This window comes from Sardina pilchardus, chromosome 14 (genome assembly GCF_963854185.1).
Source record: "Sardina pilchardus chromosome 14, fSarPil1.1, whole genome shotgun sequence".
In the NCBI taxonomy this organism is placed as follows: Eukaryota; Metazoa; Chordata; class Actinopteri; order Clupeiformes; family Clupeidae; genus Sardina; species Sardina pilchardus.
In genome coordinates, this window is record NC_085007.1 from 16,133,548 (window position 1) to 16,157,048 (window position 23,501).

Consider the following 23,501-nt stretch of genomic DNA (forward strand, 5'->3'; position numbering starts at 1 on the left):
TCTCAGCAAGTTCAGGATAGACTTCTCCGACATCAACGTCCTCGGGGATATCAACACCAAGCCCAAGTCGGAGAAGTGAGTTGAGAGTCGGACTGACGTCAGACTGGCCCGCACAAACGCCCTCCAGTCCACACACACGCACACACGCACACACACACACACACACTCCTCGCCTCCATGAACGCCGCCACGAAGCGATAAAAGCTTTTCTGCATCTCCCCAGAGTGGCCTTTGAAGTCGGCGAGCACCACTGACTCTAGTCCTAACGACAACTGGTGCCTTCTACCTGTTTCCTCCGGCACTTAGTCTCGTATTGACGATGGTGATGACGCCGATGATGATGATGATGATGATTATGTTGATTATGTTAATGGACCTCAATGAACAGCAGACTTCTTTTTTTCGCAGAGGAATAGTAATTGAACATGTTTTTTTGTTGGGGTATTTTTTTTTCTCTGAGCTTTTCTAAATTGGCATTAGTCATGCATTGTCTAATAGCTTGTGGCCTTGCTTCGCTGGCTCCTTGAATACTTGATGACAGTCTGAGGTCTTTATTAGCATGGTACAGTACTGGGCTCTCATGGTAAAACCGTACCCACAAGACCCGGGGCAATGTCTCAATCAGGAAACTGAATCAGTAAATATGTCTCAACTAAACAGAACAAAGCAGTGAATGGAATTATCACATTAGTTTACATTTACAGTATACTTCTACATGTATCAAAGCAAGATTTGCCATAGGTAGGTTAGACGTTTTTATTAGTGTGTGTGTGTTCTCTCTGCAGTCTGCCTGTTGTATTTATGAAGCATAGCTCTAGAGATTTAATGTTGTGTGTGTGTGTGTGTGTGCAGTGTGGCTGCCTTCACCCAGCTGGTTGAGCCGTATCGACTGAAGGAGGACGACATGGAGCAGGAGGCGGCCGAGAAACTCAAGGCTGAGGAGCCCTGGAGGATCACAGACAACGAGCTGGAGCTGTACAAGGCCAAGGTCAGTCTCTCCCACTCCCACCTCCAACACCACCACCACCACCGCTGTCTGGCTGTCTGGCTGGCTGTCAGTGCGTCTCTGCCTTTTCTTTCTCCAGCTCATCTTCTACTCACTCCCTGAAGGGCTCTCCCACACACAGCCACAGATATAGATTCATATTCACGCTTTCGCTCACCACATCTTCTCTCCCCCATTCCTCTCTTTCTATCCATCTCTTCCCCTTTTTCACTCACTCACTCACTCACTCACTCACTCACTCACTCACTCACTCACTCACTCACTCACTCACTCACTCACTCACTCACTCACTCACTCACTCACTCACTCACTCACTCACTCACTCACTCACTGTCTCACACACACACTCACTCACTCACTGTCTCACACACACACTCTCTCTCGCTCTCTATCTATCTATCTATCTATCTATCTCTATCTCCATATGCATCTCCTTAACCCCTCTCTCATGCACACCCATCTATGTAAACATTTAACAAGCTTGTATACTCAAACCCTATTCCAGAGGAGAGAGGCTGTTTGTCTGTCAATAAACAGGAGGAGGTGTCCACTCTTAATCATCCTGTAACCCAACACTGGTCATCTCGCTGTGACCCGTGCACCTCTAACCCCCACCCCTGCCCTCCATTTTTTTTTTTTCAACAGAGCAATCGTCAGATAAGGCTGAACGAACTGCTGAAGGAACACTCAAGCACAGCAAACCTCATTGTCATGTGAGTACATCCGGAACTTTCAGCGTGAATGATGTCGGCTGTCTGTATATGTGCTTTTGTGTGTGTGTGTATGTGTGTTTTGTGTGTGTCTGTGTGTGTGCATTTACCAAGTGTGTGTTGGTAGACACTCTGCTCTCAATAAATAGCATCAGCGTCTCTTTGACCTACTGGCTATCATGCGAACGGTGGGGCTACTCTTTCCCTTAATAGCACGTGGGCCTGTGTAAGCGAATTAGCTGCGCGCAAAGGCTGTAAAGTGATACAGTAGCTCAGGCCCCTTGGGCCTCGGCATCTACCACAACTCGTCCGCCGCCATCTTGGCTCCCGCGGCTCACGTGCAAGTTGGCCTTGCGCAAAGCGTCATTTCCCAACTCCGCTCAGGAAACATCTTGTGAAATCCACTTTGCCTCGTGCGGTTCTAGCATCCGTGGTTAGTGTATGGAGTAGGAGGCCATTTAGACCATCTCGAAGCTCCGTATCCCTAGAGGCAGACGTGACAGACGGTGGGCGACAGATAGAACACGGAAAAAAGGCAAAGGCTCTTGGGTATTAAAAGGGAGGCGGAAAAGCGTGTGTTGGATGCCGGCCCGAAGCGTATATGTGTGCGTCTATGGCTGTGTGAGCTTCGTTTAATTGCCGGTCACTGTAACCGCTGGTACAGGCTGAGTCATCCAAGTGGGCCCCCGTTTGGAGTTGTCCTGGCTCCGTCCGGAAAAAAACAATTAAAACGGACCGCCGAGCACAACAACGGATACGCCGCAGATGCTCATTCCCAGCACCGCAACACGTTTTGGAGATGGGGGAATAAAAGAAATTAGTATCTATTTCCCAGAATTCTCTTTGGGATGTGAGGCTCTTTTCTTCTGCCTTAGTTGTCTTTTTTTGTCCTCTAGCGTTTTAAAACAGATGTCTTACAAATGGACTCCGGTTGATTTAGTCTCGTTGCACAAAGGAAATATTATGCCAGCGCTTGAGTGGTGCACTCGTGTGAATGGGTGCTTTTGAACGGCGACGCAAACAATGGAAACCCAGGAGTGCCTGAGCAGTGAGAGGTGCAGATTTGCCTAGCGTGAGCAGAGACCTCGTGGATGTGTTAATATATCATATTATAATATAACATCATACGAAGGAGGAGAACAGCGGCTTTCGCGCATTGAAAAAAAAAGGGGATCTGCAGGATTGGAACCATCTCACTCTTTTTTTTTTTTAAAGGAAGTGATCATGAGATGAGACATTCTCTTGTGTTTTACCCACAATGCTCGGGCAGAGCTCAGGACCCAGGAGCCTCCTTACATAACTTTGGCTAAATTCGGGGCTCATGATGTAACCTTGGCACTTGTGCCGCTCGGTCTCGCAGGATGCCAGCTGTGGAAAAAAACTCAGCCAGAAAGTCACTGATGATGTGAACGTTGGTGTTTTGTTTGCTTGTTTGTTTGTTTGTTTGTTTGACGTGTTTATATGTGCATTGACGCAGCATTGCTATTAGATCATTCTGATGTCAGCTTTGGCCATTTTGCTGAAGCCATTTAACAGACTTCTTTATTCCATTGCAGTTTAAAGGGGGGGAATGGTGCGCTGGGGTGGGTGTTTTTAAAGTTGAAATGGGACATGGTGGCATTTCATTCTGAATTTATGAGAGAAATGTGTGCTTTTACATGATGCTTATGTGAGGAATTGATCCTTGGTCTTTGGTATTTCTAAAGGTAATTTCCTGAGGCTTTGCCCTTGCGTGTAGTGTACCCTAATCTTACCTTCTTCTGCTCTCTCTCTCCGTGTGTGTGTCCGTCCCACAGGAGCATGCCCCTGGCCAGGAAGGGGGCCGTGTCCAGTGGTCTGTATATGGCCTGGCTGGAGACTCTGTCCAAGGACCTCCCTCCCATGCTGCTGGTGCGTGGCAACCACCAGAGCGTCCTGACCTTCTACTCTTAAGAAGAAAGCACACTCTCCAAAGCACACGCACACACACACACACACACACACACACTACTTCAGGCACGCACACACACCTCCACCCTACCCGCTGTCTTGACCCTTCACAGCTCCTCCTCATCACACACACACACACACACACACACACACACACACTCTCTCAAGACACTCACGGGAATGAAGACGAGCAGCCGGTGTGATGATGTAATGGTGGGAACGACATTAATAATGGTGGTGGTAGGAGACCGTACCTCTGGGACACTGGAGGGAGGGGTGGGGGTTAGTAAGGTCCAACTGTATGGCGTCACCGCAGTTGGCCATTTTGGTTCCCGTGGAAACGCAGGGTACGTTCTGCACCCCTGTTCCATCTTGTTCATGGAAGAGGCGATGAGAACAATCTTCAAAGGTCAATTTATTTTTAATTTAATTGTTTTTTTGTTTTTTTTCCTCATTCTTGTCAATTTTTCTTTATTTGTGTTCTCAAAGAAAGGCACCTGAATATGCAGAGGTCATGCTTGATAAGATTGTTATTATTATTGATATGATGATTATCGTCATTTTTATTTTTAATACTTCAACGACAATTTTAATTACCGTCACTGTCACTGTTTCTAAGTTCTTTTTCATTTTTTTTTTTGCTGCAGTAATCAGCAATAACCACCCTTGTTTCCTTTTGCCTCACATGGAAGAGAACCATACAGAATGCTTTTGCAACACCATTTATAGCCTTAAAGACGTGCCTTCCAGTTCAATCAAATTACATTATTATTATTATTATTATTATGATAAAAAACAAAACACTTTTTGCCCTTGATTGATAAACATGTGTAAACGAATGAATTATTTTTATTGGGTTTTAACTTGTTTATGTTTTTATTTATTTAGGGTTGGGTTTTTTTATGCGAGTGGACTTTTGACGTTTCACTTTGACAAAACTGCTCCACTTCTAAGCATAAAAAAAGCTTTATTTCTTCTGGTGGGAATTATTTGTGTGCGATTGCCTCGAATTTGGTTTTTCTTTTCTGTACTTCATGTAACTTTGGGTCTTCCGCTAGAAGCTGTGATGGGATGAGGTTAACGTTCACTGTACAGTGCCCTCCAATACCTTTAGTGATGCTCGAAAAGGAGTTAGCTAACGCTCGGATGACCGACACCATCCTCTTCCTGCTGTATTGATGTTGGGATAATGTCCATACTGTAGGACTATTTAAGTATACTGTAGGACTGTTTTGAGTATACTGTAGAGCCTAAAGGCAGTTTTGAAGAGCAATGTTTTTTTTGTTTTGCTTGTTTTGTTTTGACTGTATTGTTTTGCCTGTAGAGAAGAGCTACCATTTGTTTGCTGAAAGAATGGATTGCTGTAGGGCCATCGAAGCTGCTAGCATTATGAGAGGAGTTCCAAAAACAACAACAAACAAAAAAGCAAAAAAAAAAAAAAAAACAAGCAAAGTCTGAAGCCTCCTTGTCAGTGGCCTCCTTGTTAAAACACAACTCATGAACAAACAGGTGTGTTAGCAAACAACCATGACTTTGCCTTAAAAACATAGAAGTAATGATTGTTTGTGTAACTCATTTCCCCTCATATAAATATATAAGCCATACTGGCTGATTCAATAGCAGGTCAAATGCAAGTAGTAGCTAGTGCAATTAGGTGCAAAGGTAGAATGTAATGTCTTTGTACATTATCCCCTCAACACCTGAAACAATATGTAAATATAATATACGGTATGAACTCAAATACTACATTTTTAGACTTCGCCCATTGTCAGATTGATAGCTTTTCTGCTCAGTGAAGTTTGGCTACAGACATGCACGCTGTGTAGACCACATAGGCACACTGGTGGAGGTTGTTGGTCCAAGTCAGGACAACCTAACTGGTGTTTTGTGTCGCGTTGTGTGAAACTGTAAAAGGCGTTTCACTTCTGTGGTTGAAACTTCGGGCTCTCGAGCCACACCTCGCTGTTTTTTTTACATTTTTTTTTGTTTATCTTTCAGTTTTTAGCATGGTGGTGTGGTGGGGGTGAGTTGCGTTTTTCATGCCATATTTGCAGATTCAAAGATGTCGTTGAGCGGGGTAGCGATGTTGGTCGAAGCTAACATACGAATGTTGCACACAGTGAGCAGCCTCTGAATCCAATGGATACATACCTCTATGCAGGTGAACTGTTGCTGGCGCTTAAAGTAGTTTTTTTCTATTATTATTATTACAGCTCCGCTCACCTTAATATTTTTCCAACTTTGGAGCTTCTATACCCATACTGTGGGTTTGTCCTTAACATGGCTTTTTTTCTGTCGGCACGTCCAAGTGCCCAGAAGAGTCAAAATCTGTCTTTCCAGGAAGGTTCTCGAAAAAGTTTTATTTTTTACCTCAGAGCTCTCTGGTTGGTATGTCACTGAGCTGATTCCCTGGGGTGAAAAGCAGCTCAACGACGATACAATCAACTTTTATGTTAGTGTTAAAACTCTGCCAAACTCCCCTCTTGTGTTGCTGTTGCTCGAGAATGGGTTCTGTCTCTTCATTGCTCTGTGCTGTGTAACTGTAGTCGGGGAGTGGTGCTCTCCCGGTGTAGTGTATAATGCTGTACTGGTTGCCCAGGTCAGAGTCGAAGAACTGATTTCCTAGTTTTCCTCACCTCGGGTAAAGAATGTCCGTGTTACTGTAAGGGAAGGGTCCGTCTTTTTGAATGTAAACTCTCCATAGTCACAAAAAATATTTAAGAATGGGTGAAAAGACAGAAAAGCGCAGTGGCACTGGGTTATTAGCTATTATTATTCGTTGTTTCTAGTTTCTCCATTTTGTTGTCTTTCCTCTTTGTAGAGGGGCTACTTGTTTCCCTCACAACATAGTTCCGGTCACATTTGGCAAACCCAGTACAGTGCAATGTGTGTCACTATTTTGACCTCTTTTTTTTTTTTTTTTGTCCAGTCTCTTTGTCTATATGGGTAACTTACACAGTTGCACCCCATCAATTCATGTTCCTTAGGTAACAAAGTAAAATACAAATATGCCATGTGATTTTTAAAACTAGTGTCTGAATGAGTATAGTCATATTTATAGTCACTCTATATTCTAGTGTTTCAAATAAAGATGTACTTTGAAGTATGTGCACAAGCATGTAGTTACATTCTGTCTTTTATTGATATATGTATTTATATATGTTAAATATATAAATATATATATAATGTGTGGGGATTGTAAAGATTCTTTTTCAAATTTCTGATGGTACAATCAATCAAAGATTTTCTGTGTGTTGCTGTATAGCACTCAAGAACATCCTCCCCACAAAATAGCAACAGATCATGTGTAACCTGTTTAAATTATTGAACCATTATATTCATATATAAATATATATATATATATATATAAACATAAAGACAATTGGGAGAGGACATTTTTCTTTTGTTTTTGGAGATGTCGAAGTAAACACGCTACGGTTATGTGTCCCAACCAAATACTGTGTGTGTGTGTGTGTGTGTGTATACGTGTGCATTCTTCATTGATATGTAGATACACTTGATTGAGGAGAGGAGGCAGACGGAGTGGGTGGGGTGTGTGTGTGTGTGTGTCTGCCGTCATTCGGGCGACGGGGAGACAAGGGGCAGGGGCAAGACACAAACAATGTCTGTGTGCTCGTCACTTTTTCTACCACTTCCCTATCAACCCTACTCCCCAGTCCTCCACCCTCTCCTCTCCTCCTCTCTTCAAGCTTCCATTTGTAGCCAAAGCAACCACCCCCCCCCCCAACCCTTACCCCTCCCGACCCCTTAATCTTCCCAATGCCATCCCAGTCTGCGTCAGTCTTGGCAACGAATGGTAATTAACAGTGGAATTGTTAAGTTAAATAAGCAATGGACAACCTCATAACCCTTGAACTCTATCTCCTCTTCAGCCCCCTCCCCCTCCCCTTCCCCTCCACCTCCAGTTCACACTGCAACTCTTAACTAACTTGTAAATAACTTCTAGTCTAACAAGAGTAAATTAAGGGAGTGGAATCGCTTAATGACATTAATATGGAGAAAGAAATATTTATTTTAGTTTAGACTTCTCCAAGTTTTTATTATTATAATTATAATTTTTTTTTTCTCTCGTATGTTTTCTTGTTCTCTTTTGTTCGAAATTTAAATTGCATGTTGATTTTTCGTTTTGATCTTTCTCTCTCTAGTCCCTGTGCATTTCTATCTTTTATATGCCTTTGAAAAGAAATCTATGTTGACGAACGGTTAAAAACGATGTCTCTTCCTGCTCTACCATACAGATGGATACAATCCGTCAAGCTGGGACAGTAATTTTTTTTGATATACTGTACTGTTAACCGTCACAGATATGCTTTTTCTAACATTTTAACATTTAAAGTTCCCAATACTTTGTACATCTTTATTGCAATAAATAAAGAAATCAATCGAAATGAATCCTACCCCTTCCCTGTCTCTGGTGTTTTGTCCTTACATATGCCTACAACTCCCCTAACCTATTAAATTGTGTCTGTATACCCAATCTCTTCTCAAATGGTTCTCAGAGAGTCCTTGTTTTCCTTGTACTGCCTGTTTTATCTAGTTCCCATGAAGCAACAGCAGAGACGTTATCTCGACTCCTCACTGGTAAGTTCAGGGGGTGGATAGATATGATCTCACCACGTCCCCCCCCCCCCAGTGGACTTTTCCAGGCTAATTGTAATCACACACTCACACAGGCGCATGCGCTCTCCCTCTCTTCCTCCCTCCCTCCATCCCTCCCTCCCTCTCACTCACTCACTCACTCCTGCATCTGTGGGTACACACATTCAGAGTTTAAACTTGAGTTGATTAAGGATCCTAGAGAGGGTGTGATTTTGTGGGTTCCTTTCTTCATTGTGTGAGTGGCGCTGTGTGTGCGTGCGCACACGCATGTGCGTGTTTTGCTCGTAATCGAGCACATTACCCCTTTGGCTCCACAGGTGTTCCCAAACACTGTGTAGTCTGGACTAGAGAACTGCAGTGTGTGTGTGTGAGTGTGCCCACGCCAGGCTAGATGCCCATCGGATGGTGGCAAAGCCCAGATCCGTCTCTCCTGCTCACTGCCCTCATTGTTCTACCTCTAGGCCTAAGGATCCAAACCATGAGCATATGTCAGAAGGCCTGCCACATGCTTTTTAAAAGGTCACCGTTGAATCAAGACAAGCCTTAACAACTCTGCTAAGACTTTATGAATGGCAGGAGCTGTGTGAGTGAGTGCCCTTGGAGCGAGTTCATGATGAATCAGGATTAAAAAAGTTATGTTTTTCCATGCAGTTGCTGGGTAAAGTTTGGTCTCGGTCCAACACCAAGGGAGCGGAACAGAAATGACTAAATATTACCAAAGTTCTGTATGTTGCCAGTTAAAGGATTGCAACAAACACGTCCATGAACATCTGGTAGAACAAAGTGCTAAAATCACCCACATTCTGTACCCAGGGATCCCACACAATGTTCGGTATCTGCCCTGTGCTGCAAGTATAACTCTGACTGGAAATGTCTGGCAAGGTGTATAAATATAATGTAAATGCCGAACATCACTGAGGACATGCATTGTTTTAATGCTTCAGGTGAGGACAGAAAAACCCGATATGGGCCAAGGGCAAATTTAGACAACAGTCTAGCAGTCCTCACAGTCAGAGCTATTTAGAGCCTTCTCATAATAGTTGCACAACATTTTTTTCACGCTCTCCTGTATATCCTAGGATGGTATCGAAGTCAACTGCTTAAGGATTGCATCACTGTTAAAATGCAGGTGCAGAGGCAGACACTGTGGACAAATATATCACCATCATGATCATGTTGCACACTGCAGTGTATGGGTGTTGGCCCAGCAGCTCCTCCAGGCATTGAACAACAGTGACACTCTGTGGTCACCATGAGTACAACCGTCACAACTCTCAAAAGTATGATGGGATGTCAGTCTCCCAGACAGCAGCTAATCCTCCTGGGTGAAGCAGGGTCAAAGTTTGGACCAAATACCAAACCCAATTTCATTAAAAGGGGAGACCAGAATTCTAATCCCATACATGTTTTGTCAAATTCCTCGTAGCATAGCTCCTCACAGTCCTTGGGTTAGGGTCCTAGGGCTAAGCTGTCCACTCGGTTGTGTGTGCTAAAAAGAACTCTAGTGTTCATACATAATCTAGGGCCTGCGAGTTGGAACCAAACATGTGGCTTGGACCGAGCTATACACAATCTCAGGATTTACATAGTGTTTCAGGAGCACAGGAAAGGGATGTTATAATTGGCGGTGGAGTTCAAATATCCATAATCTGACATTTGAATGAAATCTCTTTGAGTCCACTTTTAAAGGTAACGTCCATGATCCTGGCTAGAGCACGTTGTTGATATTACGTCCTCAAAGACAGCTTATACAGTAGCTCTACTAAAACGGCATCTCACTTAATCCTATAGCAACATTCCATGTGAAGTCAACCATGCCCCAACTACTTTTGTGTGCGTGTGGGAGGTTAATCAATATGATGAGAGGTCCTATCATCAGGGAATTGTTGAAGTTACAGCCATCAAGGGAGGCAGGGGCAGATTATGGGAGCAGATATGTCAGCCTACATGGTCTACAAGCCTCTGGCCAGTGTGTGGGGATCTATATCAGACACATCCACTTTCAATACTAGGAAAGCACTCCAAGAGCGCAGGCCTCCGCCAAACGCCTGTCTGTCTGTTATCTTGCTAACAGACAGACATAAGACAGACAGACAGACAAACAAACGAACAAACAAACCCTGATGAAAAGAAAAGAAAAGAAAAAAAGCTCATCCACTGCTCAGAACATATCAAAATGTTCAACTAATATTTGTCTTCCCACTTCAAAACAAACCTTTCTGGATATTTGTGCATATGTGGCTTTAAATAATGTCCCCATGGCTCTGTTGTAATAAAATTCAATGCAAGCAGACAGAGGCAGGTCTAAGGACTGAAAACATGGCAAGACATTTATTAGTTAACAGCGGTGTTAGAAACTACGAGCTCGGAGGCCAGCATGGTGCATCGCTTGACCGGTTGACCGACTGCACCGCCCGAGCTGCGTCTTCCCTCTGTATTTCAGGTGTCGCCCTCTCTCGATCGTGTCAAGAAGAAAGGACTCATCCTCAAATGATTACTTGTCGCCATGCCAAAAGGTCACAAGGGCAGTTGGTTGACCAGGTTTGGCGCGATCAAAGGCTGGGGTCATGACTAAAGCCAATGATGAAGTATTGCTACAACAGCTCGCCAAAAGGATTCCTCCAGCATAGCAATTCATCCTTCATTCCACCAGGTGGGGAAATGAAAAAAGGGTTGAACTGACATGGACAGAAGGCTATTCCACATCTCATTCACTAAGCCTTACAGATACTATCTCTGATACCATCTCATCAGCTCCTACTTGGACTTGTCAGCGGAAGAACCATTGATGGTAATGACATTATTCTGTACAAATTTATTTTAAAGAAATGCACATATCTCAACAGTACAATAGTGAAGATTTACAGTTGCCAATTTCACAAGTCAATCTGCAGAGAATACTCTCCATTATGTAATCTGAGTCAATCTGCAGAAAATACTCTCCATCTGTAATCTGAGTCAATCCACACAGAATACTTTGTACATCATGGCCTATACAACAGTGTCAGACCATGAGCACCAGTTGTTTTTGTTGTTTTTTTGCATTCATAATAGTTATTCATTTCTTATCACTATGACGTCAGTTTAGCTTCAGTCACGAGATTGTTAGTGTGTTTGTGTACAGTATTTGGTTTAAGCAAAAAGACAGCACCAGTACATCAGAACTTAGCTTTCTGATTGTGTTTTCACACATAGTACCCCAAAGGCACATGGTGTTTGTGTGTAGTTCAATAGTTACATAAGGCACAGACAGAACTGTTTACAGATAATGTGGACACAATGGTTTGCTCTCTTCAGCTAACTGTTGATAACACAACAGGAAACTTTTTAAAAATGATATGCTTAAAAGCATGATAGTCTTACAAAATATCCCACTGGGTTCATCCTTAGATACACTTTCAGGAACATTACATATTACTGTGGATTATTCTAAAATAGAAAATTCAGTGTATGGGGTTCGGGGTTTCCATCATCATGCTTACACCAAAGAAAAGAGGAGTTGCTTTCCAGTGTCTACTGAAAAAGAGCAGGATTTGATGCCAGACTGGTGACTGAATTGATAGGCTACATTTTGAGATGAGAGTTTGATTTTTGTTTTTGGCAAAAGATTACAGTCAAATAAATCAATACAACCATTTATCAATAACCAACGACGAACACATAAGAACTCTAAAAGTAACAAATACAAAACATCCTAAGACGGAAAAAAATAAAATTACGTGGAATATTGTGTATAATAATTCATCATAATTCTGTTGTTCAAATACAATGGACATAACCATCCATTCCAATTTGTTCAAGCCCAACCTTCAAGCATGTGCCAGTTTTCTTGATTAATGTGTATGCTAATCAAGTACTGACTTGTGAATTCCTTAATTGATGTGCTGTTCACAGTAATTAGCATAGTCAAGGCATTAGCGACGCTAGCTTTGCTCATAGAGGCTTGTTGCCATGTACTTCTCACCTAGCCGTGTGTCTGTCACAACAGCTTGAGTGTTAATTGTAGCTCCCTTCCTTGTGTTCATCTCCACAGGTACAGCAATGCAATCATTTGGTGATATGATCAGTTAATAATGTGATATATGTTATAAACATTTCTTGGGGTGTGTGTGTGTGGGGCAAAATAATAGGCCATTTGTCATCCATGTTGTACACTTATGGCCAATGTGGATTGCATCCTCCAAACAACTATTTCCACATTACTTAAACTGAGTCGCTTAAGTCATTTTCTTTAAACTTAATGCTTCCTTTAAGGGGACGTCTACAAGAAAGCTACATGGTCATATTTCTCAATTAGTGGATTGTGTATAATTTAGCAATATGCTAATAGTCTCTCCCAAGGGGGCATTCTCCCTGTTCTTCTCCCTCCTTCTCACTGTCTACTCACTGACTCGATAACGGTTGCGTCATAAATGTTGCTGGGTGTGTTTTAGGAGCACCAGGTCAGCGAGTCTCTTATTGCCTGTGTCCACAATAAGACTGATGAGAGCCATAAGCACTCACACATGTCCCCTGGCAACAGAACACAACCTCCATTGAGCTGAGTCTTTGTAGAGCAACAGGAGATGAAAAGAGATAATACTGTGTGTGTGTGTGTGTGTGTGTGTGTGTGTGTGTATAATTTTTTTTTATGTGTCCATCATAAAACACTAACCCCGTGACACATTTGTGAAAAACATAGCTCCCCATAAATCCCAGCTGTTAACAACAAGCTGAAGTTTACACATCGATGCTCTCAACAACGTGGTAGTACTGCCAGCTTTTTGTCAACACAGTTATCACAACACAGCCTCATTTACGCACACAGCAAAACATCATCATAATAATAATAATAATAAAAAATAAAAAAAACAGGGACCAAACGGTAGCTTAAACTCTGCTGCAGGGACAAACAGGAACAAGGAGTTACTTCTTTGGCTTGACACGTCCAGATGCCACACAACACACACGCCTCACCGTGAGCGAGCGTGCTCATTGGTTGGGACACTTCCACCCATTTCCCTTAGCCTCTAGGTAGGGTAGCTCTTTGGCCAGAGAGAGGGAGGAATAGATGGAAGGAAAGAGATGGAGAGAGAAAGAAAGAAAGAAAGAAAGAAAGAAAGAAAGAAAGAAAGAAAGAAAGAAAGAACGATGAATTACATTTCAAGAGATTTCCAAAAATAAAAATCTGGATGCGTAGATAGATAGATAGATAGATAGATAGATAGAAAAAAAGAAAGAAAAAAAGAAAGAAAGAGAGAGACAGATAAAGCAGCACTGGTGGAGAAGACAAAGAGAGAGAGAGAGAGAGGGAGACCAGTCTTTCAGGGAGATAATGACATAGGTGTGATCTAGCTGCACTGCAGACCGGCTGGCTCTAGTTCTCCTGCAGCTGGATGTGCAGTCTCATGTGCAGGTTCTCGCCCAGCTCCCCCGAGAGGTAGTCTCTGTCCTTGCTGTTGCGGAGCGCCCGCAGCTGGGCCGGACCGTAGAGCGGCGCGCTGCTGATCTCCAGCGAGTAGCTCCCCGGGGTCGGCCGACTCCACTGCCCCCGCCGCGCCTCCTCCTCCACCACCTCCTCCTCTTCTCCTTCCGATCCTGCCGACGACGCCAAGTGCAGGTACGTGAGGCCGTCGTCGCTGTGCTCCAGGCGGAAGACGGCCGCCCCGTCGCCGCCGGCGATGGCGTAGCGCACGTGCCCGTCGAGGGGCCGCAGGGCCGGCCGCAGCTCCAGGAGGTGCTGACCGGCGTCCAGCTGGGAGAGGTTGAGCGTCAGCGTCAGCGGCTCGTCAATGTCCAGGCTGGCCAGGCTCACCTCTGGCTCCTGGGTAGATGGACACACACACACACACACGCACATACTATTAGACATCTAGAAGGACATGATTTATCTGGAAGCTCTCAAGTGTGACAGACCAAAGCCCAATTACGTTCAAATCACTATAAATGCAGGAAAACATGGGAACTACATTTTCTAAGGCTGCTATAAAAAACATCCTGACAGCAGCACACCCAAACACATTACTGCCAACTACTACTGCCACTGCCAACATCCATATTACTGATTAAAGTGAGGACATGGGCGGACATGGCACATATCGATATCCATGACACACAACATAAAAATACCTAGAACAGAAGCACTTATATAGTAATGATGGCAATTTATTTTTGTCAATTTCTTTTTCTTAGGTGATATACGTCTGACAATTTACAGAACTGACAGCATCTGAAACATATCAATATCTCTGAACATCAAAGCATATATTATGAAGAATTCTCTGTTAAACACATCACATCACAACACACAAACACTCACCTCACCTATATGCACACACACCCACACACACACCCACACACACACACACACACAAACACACACACACACACACGCAACCAACCCATAATCACCTACAGGTTATAGTATTTTCTAAAACCTCTAGCCCAAAATAAGTGCTCCCAGCTCTTGCATCCAGCGTAAACTTAACATCATTAACTCATGGGGATTACATACCCCTTCGGCATGTGATTGGCTATCTGATCTTTTGTCAGTTTGCGCCATCTTCTGGTTATGTTCAGAAGTGCCACATTACAGTTCCAAATAATGCTTCACCAGTTGGTTAATGGTGTAAGACATTATACTTAAGAGTAAAGATTCTACCTACTTCTATTCCACTTCATTTTACCACCTAAGTAATCTAAACAGAAACAAAGCTACTTTGGTGATAAAGAAAAGAAAAGGTCTAACAACACGCCTAATGGATTTATTGCCAACTCCTTTTCAGTTTCACCTCTAGAAATAAAGAAGTCCCTCAATTTTATTCTCACACAGCTGTGCTGATATTGAGTTCACTTTAACCTTGTTAGATCCCAAACAGCTACAAAATGAGTTGGGTCTTGGAGAAGTAAAAAAAAACAACAATATATTTCAAAGGAACAGACAAGAGATCCAAGTGAGTTAATCAACCAGTAACCTTACTGTCTGCATGCCAAATAGAGTGTAGTGTGGAGTGCTTTGATAAGCTAATAGTTCAATGTGGTATCATTGCAATTAGTTGGTGCAATCTGTTTTAGGTAAAAAATAGAATGTCAGTAACATATCTTACATTATCACTCCTAACTGTGTATAATTTTAACAGAGATAGACAGATAGAGTGCCACTCCCATTTATTTTCTTGACTTCTTCTGCTCTGAAAATATTAAAATGGCCATCTACATCTTGTTAGTTGTTGCAAACAGTTGATGCAAAATGTTTGATGACTACAGTCAACAGCTAAAACAGTATAGGAGAAGCAGACATCTTAGCACAGCGAAAGCTTATGCTAACTGGCTGAAGGTAAAGCCTGTCCTAGTGGTCTCACCTCTTCGGCTGCGGTGTCATTGGCGTCCCTTCTCTTGCGCGTCCCCCTCTTGGCGTGGCCGTTGATCTTGCACTCGTAGCAGGCCTCAGGGGAGAGGGCGTTGTCCTCGTCCACTCCTTCCGCTCCTTGATGAGGCGTGTACAGGCCTTTCCCAAAGCCTGTGCCCGACACACAGTGACTGCAACACAGAGGGACAGAAGATGTCAAAATAGCAACATCATTTTCAATTTCAATTTCAATTTAATTTCACTTATAGAGCGGCAAAACATTACACGTGTCTCATGGCGCTTTACAGAGTGTTAAACATTCAAAGAGAGCCCAGGAGTAACAGGCAGGGGCAAGGAAAAACTCCCTAGAATTGGAGATACATATAGGAAGAAACCTCAGACAGATCCACGACTCAAGGGCCCAACCCATCTGCCTAGGGTCAGTTACAGTAGAGTAAAGTCATAATGTGGCAATCTAAAAGGTATCAATATGAAACTGCCCTGTGAAATGTTGCAGAATCTTCACAATGCCAATACACGGACAGGTCTTCTTAACACAATAAAATATTGCTTTCTTTAAATGATAAAAGAGCCACGGATCATGTGTAAGCAACCAATATGGCTGCAAGTATCTGACTGACTGGTAACTGACCTCACCATATGATTAAATGCATAAACGCAAAGTTAACAAGAAGTCATTCACAGTTAAGCTTGGTAACTCCAACATTTAATTGACATTCCCCCTTGCTCTAATAAACTGCATATTAGCAGTGAAGCATAGCATCAATACATTTAGCCTATTTATTCTTCTCATTTCGGCTCATTTTTATTGAAATTTTATGGAGGGTCTGTCTCTCAATTCTCACCCCTGGCCAATATCCCTACCAGAACCATCAAGCATGTGTTTAATCCAGTTTTTCTTTTGACTGCTCTTATCCGGACTTACATCAGCCACCTAGACATGAACCAGGAGCAGCTAATTCACAAAATGATTGGCACTGACCTTCTGCACAGTAAAACTGCAAATGAACCACTCAGTAGCTTACTCCTTCCAAATGAGGTCTGGCTGATTATTTCCATGTGTGTGTGTGTGTGTGTGTGTGTGTGTGTGTTTATGTGTGTGCTTATGTGTGTGTGTGTGTGTGTGTGTGTGTGTGTGTGTGTGTGTGTGTGTGTGTGTGTGTGTGTGCTCATGCTTATGTGTGTGTGTGTGTGTGTGTGTGTGTGTGTGTGTGTGTGTACTATGTATGTGTGTGTGTGTGTGTGTGTGTGTGTGTGTGTGTGTGTGTGTAGGGGTAGAGGGGGGTTAATCTCTTCTCACCCTTGGCCCACTCTGAAGTAGCCCGGGGGGCATCCACACAGGTAGCCCCCCTCGGTGTTGGAGCAGCCGTAGTTGCAGGGGTTCTTGCGGGTGCTGCACTCGTCCAAGTCGCGGCAGCTGCTGCTGGGATGGTCGAAGGAGTAGCCCGAGGGGCAGGCGCACTTGAAGCTGCCCAGCGTGTTGTAGCAGGACGCCGAGCCACAGCTGCTGGGGTTCGAGCACTCGTTTTCATCTGAGCGATGACCGAGGAGAAACAAGAAGACAGGGACCATGAGCTTTCTGCTGTGATTATTCTTGGCAGTTTTATTATACCACTAATACTGTGGCAATATACTTCATATTTGTGACATTTATCTTGGTTTTGTGTGTTTCATGTGACAAACACAACAAAACTATATGTACTATATGCAATTATACATTCATTTTGCAAAATGTCTTCAGCAATGATGGTAATAATATGCTTTTGTTTCTTTTAACTTGCATAACTGCAACACTGTCCTGTGGCTTATACACAATACAGCTAATGCACAGGAAATTACTGTATGTGTGCCAACACGTCTAAGTGGTGAGAATTTATGTATATAACAATGCAAAAACACTCAGAGGAATGCTCCAATATCGAATCCTGAAGCTTGGTAATTGGAAATGGTAATTGACTGAGTATTACAACAATGTGCTCATTAAGTTAAGACCACAAGATCCCTAGCGTGCAAATGGTGTTTTATGGATGCAATGATGCCAAACACACTGTAGGTGGCAGTGCAGAGACTGAAACTTAAGTCTTCCTGTCGGTCTCTCTCCCTGTCCCTCTCACATTCCCTCTCTCACAGACTGTGTGGTCTCTTGATGGCAGTGGACACAAAAACTGTAAAAAACTGAAACTGACCATGATTGAAGTCGTGACCTTTCGGATTTAAAATCCCCAGCCTGACACTTTGGGACCACAAATCCTCTCCCTGTTGGTCCTTAGTAATAAACATGCTTCTCTCAATGATGTGTTCCAACGGCCACATAGCTCAGAAAATAGAGACTTTATTCACAGCTCTGCCAATTACCCAGAATACTACCGGCATGCCAGCACCGTGTGCTACCGAATGAGAGGTGTTAGGTTTTACACAGTGCTCATGCTGCCTTTAAGGCCCTGCGTCCTATGATGTGACATGACTGTGTGTGTTGGAGAGACTGCGGAGGCAGCAGCCGGCATGAGAAGCAATCACCAACTGAAGTATGTGTGGTAAGGCGCCCAGCATCATAAACCATAAGCCAATCGGGCTTTAATTAGCGAACGCACTTGACGAATCCAAGCTAAACAACAATGGCGGCCCACATTCTAGGAGAGTTCTGGCCTCCTGTCCCGTGCATGGGGGCCGTTCATTTCTAATGGATGCATGCACAGCGCTGTAAGCTATCTGATGACATCACTTAACATAATCCTACTTGGGGCTGCGCTGAAATAAGATAACCCACCGGGAGGAGAGATTTATGGTGCGGACGGACCGGCGAGATCCACACACACACACACACACACACACACACACACACACATACACTCACTCAGTATCCAAACAGGAATAATGTTGACAGAACCTCTTGAACTCAGTGAGATCCTATTTTATGGATAATGTGTCTCCATCTGTCTGTACTAAATGGTGCATGAGGCACATTGTATAAATCTGTTCTAAACATGGAAGCGTGCGTGTTGTACCATTGCATTGTAAGTATCCAAACAGATGCACACACAAATTGTGAGCGAAGCAGCAAATTAAGTGCATACAGTACATCTCTTGAATCTAAAAATGTCAAAAATAGAAATTTTTGACAGTGCTATATCAGTCATTTGATCTCCTCCAGCAACTCTTTCTTATCTTTATAAAGATGGTAACTCCCTCCATGCCAATCTCAGTGCCACTCACCCACACACTGATTCCACTGATAGTGCTGTGTGTAGCCTTGCGGGCAGCTGCAGCGGTAGCCTCCCAGAATGTTCTGGCAGCCATACTGACACCTGTGGGTGCTCTTACACTCGTCCACATCTGGACACATGGAGAGGGAGGAGGTAGGAGAGAGAAGGAGAGAGTGATATAAGAGGGAGAGAGAGAGAGAGGGGGGGGAGAGAGAGAGAGAGGGAAAGAGAGAGAGGTACAACATACTTTTATTAAAGACAATATTTACATATTTAACTTATTGCAAAACAATCACATCCACATGTATTACACGTTCTCATCAAATATCACAACCCAGACCCCACTACCTGAGAGAGCTAGAGAGAGGGGAGGAGTGGGCTTGGAACATTAAGTGAACCAGGCACCACATCTTTGATCTCCGAGCGGTTCATACAGTTCCAGCTCCTGTCTTTCACGAGGCATCCTGACCCCTGAGAGATCTTACCTGCTATCTATCAAGGCGTTGGCTGGAAACTGTAGCTGGCCTACTGTACCTCACAGCCATGCCAGGGATAGCGCATGGTTCTTTTGGCAACGCAGAGTTAAGCTTGTCACGTACAGTTGCCACATTATTACCATACGGTCATGATTAAATGAACGACCTAATATTTCTCGGTCTAGAAGTCTGTGCCGAAGTGAAAAATAACATTTTCCATCTAAAAATAAGTAACATAGTTTCCGTTAAGTACATACGTAAAGTACATAAACAGAAAGACGTTACGTTCTGCACAATCATCTCTTTTCCTGAAGCGCTTTTTACTAGCGCAACTCAAACGTAATGTGGAACAAAATCCCGCTTGGGGAGCCTCGCCGCGCATTCTGATTCAGACACGTTGAGGAAATAAAAACTATTTTCCCTCGGCCAAATTAGCCCACAACATTGAAAGAGGGAAGAAAAGAAAAAGAAAAAAAACGAAAAAGAAAAGAAAAAACCCGCTCCGTCGTCGTGAACCTGCCCTGTTGGCGCTCGCTCTCTCCAGTCGTGCGGCTCCGGTCCTCGGCTCGGCCGCATGTGTTTCCAATCCTCCACTCACGTGGCTCTCCTTCGAGCTGAAACGGTTTCAGGTATTTTCATCCAACGAGGACGAGCGCCCGAAAACAGCCTCGCAGGGCCGTTTTTTTTCCCTTGCAGCTTCTGACTAACGCGAAGCAGGTAAAAAACAGATACAGTACTGCTGTTTTCAGTTCTTATCCATCCGTATTTATAAACACATGACAAACGTGTGGCCTTTCGATTTGAACGTTGTGATTGTGTTTGGTGCAGCTTCTGACTAACGCGAAGCAGGTAAAAAAAATTAAAAAATCCACGATCCACTGATGCCAGTGGAACACCTGGGGGCTCAAGTCCACACAGATACTGCCTGTTTTGAGTTCTTATCCATCCGTATTTATAAACACATGACAAACGTGTAGTCTTTCGATTTGAACGTAGTGATTGTGTTTGGTGCACACACTCAGGGTGGACATTATTTGCTGAATGGAAGCAGAAGTTGTGGTTTTTCGGGGCATGCCAGCCTGCACTGAGCTGGGGAGAACAATGCTTGGCGTCGGCAGAAGCCCCTAAATGAACTGGTATGTGTGCGTTTGGCAGACTGGAGTCACTTAAAGATGGAATCCAGGCTGGATTACTGGGTGGTGCGAAAAAAACGGGGTGAGAACTGAGGTGTCGAAAAACTCGCTCACCGCTATGATTTATACCACTACATACACGCATACACATAACATATGTGTTAACATATTATTTCCCACATATAGGTAACCTAAATAGAACAAATGTGGAGGTGATCAGGCCAAAAAGTAAAGACACTCCATCATGTAAATGTCACAGAAAACATTCCCTCACGAGGAAACAATGACATGCAAAACGACATCTTTAAAACATAAACAGGATTTATGATTACGGCGGTCTGGCTACAGAACAGCTTCAGTCTCTCTCTGAAACACAGCATGGTAAAAATAATACCGTGCATTTGGGAATAAATACTACTCCACCCCACTCTCTCTCTCTCTCTCTCTCTCTCTCTCTCTCTCTCTCTCTCTCTCTCCCTTTCTGTCCGTCCATTCATCCATGCATGCATCCATCTCTATATCTACATACAGTACAGTATATGCCCTGATAAACAGCAGGACTGCAGCAATACACACCTTGGCAGTGCTGGCCGGTGGTGTCCAGGGAGTAGCCATGCTGGCAGTCGCAGTTGAAGCTGCCTGGCGTGTTCTGGCAGATGCCCTTGGCCCCACACAGGGTGGGCTCCGATGCACACTCGTTATTGTCTGAGGGGCACAAAGCAACACCTGGGGCTCAACAAGCATGTCGCTTTCACTTTGTATGGTGGCTGCTTAGGGTCATTGACTTTAAGGGGGGCATTTATATGCTAAGGGTGGTGGATTTCTAGCACATTATACAGTTTAATGAAGTGATGAGAATTTAATTTAATCATATTGTAATTGATGAGTGTGTGCGTGTGTGTGTGTGTGTGTGTGTGTGTGTGTGTGTGTGTGTGTGTGTGTGTGTGTGTGTGTGTGTGTGTGTGTGTGTGTGTGTGTGTGTGTGTGTGTGTGCTCACCTATACAGGCTGTGTGGTGCTGAGCAAAACCAGGAGGGCACTTGCAGGTGAAGCCACCGATAGTGTTAACACAGATGAACTGGCAGTTGTGCTTCTTGGTCTGACACTCATCCAGATCTGCATGTGTGAGATAAACCAGTTAGTTAGTCATTAAAAAACGAGGAATAAACAGGAACTACTGGAAGTGCATCACCTCTAGCTCCAAGATGGAAGGAGTTAATCTTGAGAAATGCATGCTCAGTTAATGCGTAATGCATGCATTAATGCATTATATATTATGCATTATGTTTCATGTATAATGCATTATGTTTTGCAATTGTAATTGTATCATAATGCATTACAGGTAATATATAATTCTTAAAACGTTAAGCTTAACGCTTGAAGAACATTAAAGGTCCTCCACCTTTGCAGGTCCTGCCATCCTCCTGCAGTGTGTAGCCACGGGGACAGGAGCATGCGTAGCTGCCCTCCGTGTTTTTGCAGATGAAGTTGCACGGCTTGGGGGACATGGAGCATTCGTCCTGGTCTGAAAGACAGATGCCAGAGTCAGCCTAGGTGAGTCAGGCTCAGCGCACACGTTAACTGCATTTACAGTATTTCACTAAACACATCTCCAATGAGGCTATGACATTTTTTTGCCATACTTTGGTATGAACTCAAGAAATCCACACATATAAAGAAATCCAAACATTAAAGTTAAAAAAATAAAGTTAAGTGTTATATAGTAGAATGACAAAGGGAAAAATGTACACGGCAACTGAAATGTCTTAAGCCCAATTCACACCAAAGATTCCCGACGCGACGAGACTGAGTTGCAGCGGTGTGAATTAGAAGTTGCACGTAGTTGCAAGCAGTCGCAAGCCGTCGCAGAGCATTAAACACGTTGAGTCGCAGTCGCAAGGTTTTAGAACGTCGCGGCTCGTCTCGTCGGGAATCTTTGGTCTGAACCCTACTTTAGTTTGCAATGACAGCTTCAAGACTTCTCCTGTATGAGGCAACAACTCAGCCGCAGAATTCCGGTGTGATCTTGGGCCATTCTTCTAATCTAGACAGATAGTGTTTAAATCTTGAGAATTCCTGATCTTTTAGTTCGTTCCACAAAATAATGTTCAATTGGATTTAAGTCAGAGCCCTGATTTCCTTTCTCTGAAACCAATTAGGAGTTTCCTTCGCTGTGTGCTTTGGATCGTTGCCCTGTTGGAAGGTCCACCCTTATCCTCATCATTCAAGATTCTTGGAAAAAAAAATGGTTCCATTCATTGCTCCTTCAAGTGTGTGAAGTCTGCCAGCCCGGTACCATGAGATAAAAAAAAAAACAGCTCCACACCATGGTGCAGCATCCACCTCCAAACGTCTCTGTTGGTATTAAGAGTGATGTGCAGTGCCATTTCTCACTGAACATGGTGTGTACTGTAGTATAACAGCCAAAAAGGTTCATTTTTCTCTTGTCTGACCAGACATACATTATCTCACCTGGCCTGTCCAAATGTTGTCTATCGGGGAACACCCTTTGCTTTTACCCATCATGAGACGTTTCTTGTGTGACACTTTGGTAACGAAAAACCTTTTTTTTTTTATAGCCCATCAAAGTACTAACCCATCTGATATTAATTTGCAGATATAAATACCTAAGATATAAATACCTTCTAACTGCTTGCATATTTCAGCTGCTTCCTTGCTTTGGTGTACTGCTTTTTCTTAACGTGCTCAATATTGCTTTGCCATCTCATTTCACTTTATTACACATAACTTCATTTATGGACTTTACCGTTGTGAGTTTCACACAGTGTGCATACCCATGTTGTCCTAAGCACAACATGGGTATGCACAATGCTTCCACCTGCCACAAGACATCCTTACTTCATGTGTCAGACCCTTTGCCTGGCAATAAGTCTATAGCATATGACTTTGTGTACTGTATGTTTTGCCTCACCAACACATGCTGTTCCACTGATAGACGTGATGTATCCAGGCTTGCAGTGGCACTTATAGGAGCCCATGGTGTTGATGCACTTCCCATTCTTACACACGTCTGGGATGAGTTTGCACTCGTCTATGTCTGCACAAGGAGAGAGAGA

General features: G+C 43.6%; 2 protein-coding genes across 2 annotated transcripts in view; one reads left to right on the forward strand and one right to left on the reverse strand.

Moving 5' to 3' along the window:
• The window catches only part of slc12a2 (solute carrier family 12 member 2), a 57,531-nt gene extending 49,468 nt beyond the window's left edge, over positions 1 to 8,063 (forward strand). The window contains exons 24-27 of the mRNA XM_062553531.1: positions 1 to 75; positions 853 to 988; positions 1,652 to 1,719; positions 3,513 to 8,063. The exon at positions 1 to 75 is cut by the window's left edge and continues 12 nt beyond it. Coding sequence (XP_062409515.1) covers positions 1 to 75; positions 853 to 988; positions 1,652 to 1,719; positions 3,513 to 3,648 — 415 coding nt within the window. The 3' untranslated portion in view covers positions 3,649 to 8,063. The remainder of the gene's footprint in view (positions 76 to 852; positions 989 to 1,651; positions 1,720 to 3,512) is intronic.
• A 5,558-nt stretch (positions 8,064 to 13,621) lies between these two features.
• LOC134101268 (fibrillin-2-like) overlaps positions 13,622 to 23,501 on the reverse strand; it is an 86,752-nt gene continuing 76,872 nt past the window's right edge. The window contains 9 exon segments of the mRNA XM_062554870.1: positions 13,622 to 13,784; positions 13,851 to 14,065; positions 15,606 to 15,783; positions 16,914 to 17,145; positions 18,827 to 18,946; positions 21,002 to 21,130; positions 21,424 to 21,540; positions 21,827 to 21,949; positions 23,357 to 23,482. Coding sequence (XP_062410854.1) covers positions 13,622 to 13,784; positions 13,851 to 14,065; positions 15,606 to 15,783; positions 16,914 to 17,145; positions 18,827 to 18,946; positions 21,002 to 21,130; positions 21,424 to 21,540; positions 21,827 to 21,949; positions 23,357 to 23,482 — 1,403 coding nt within the window.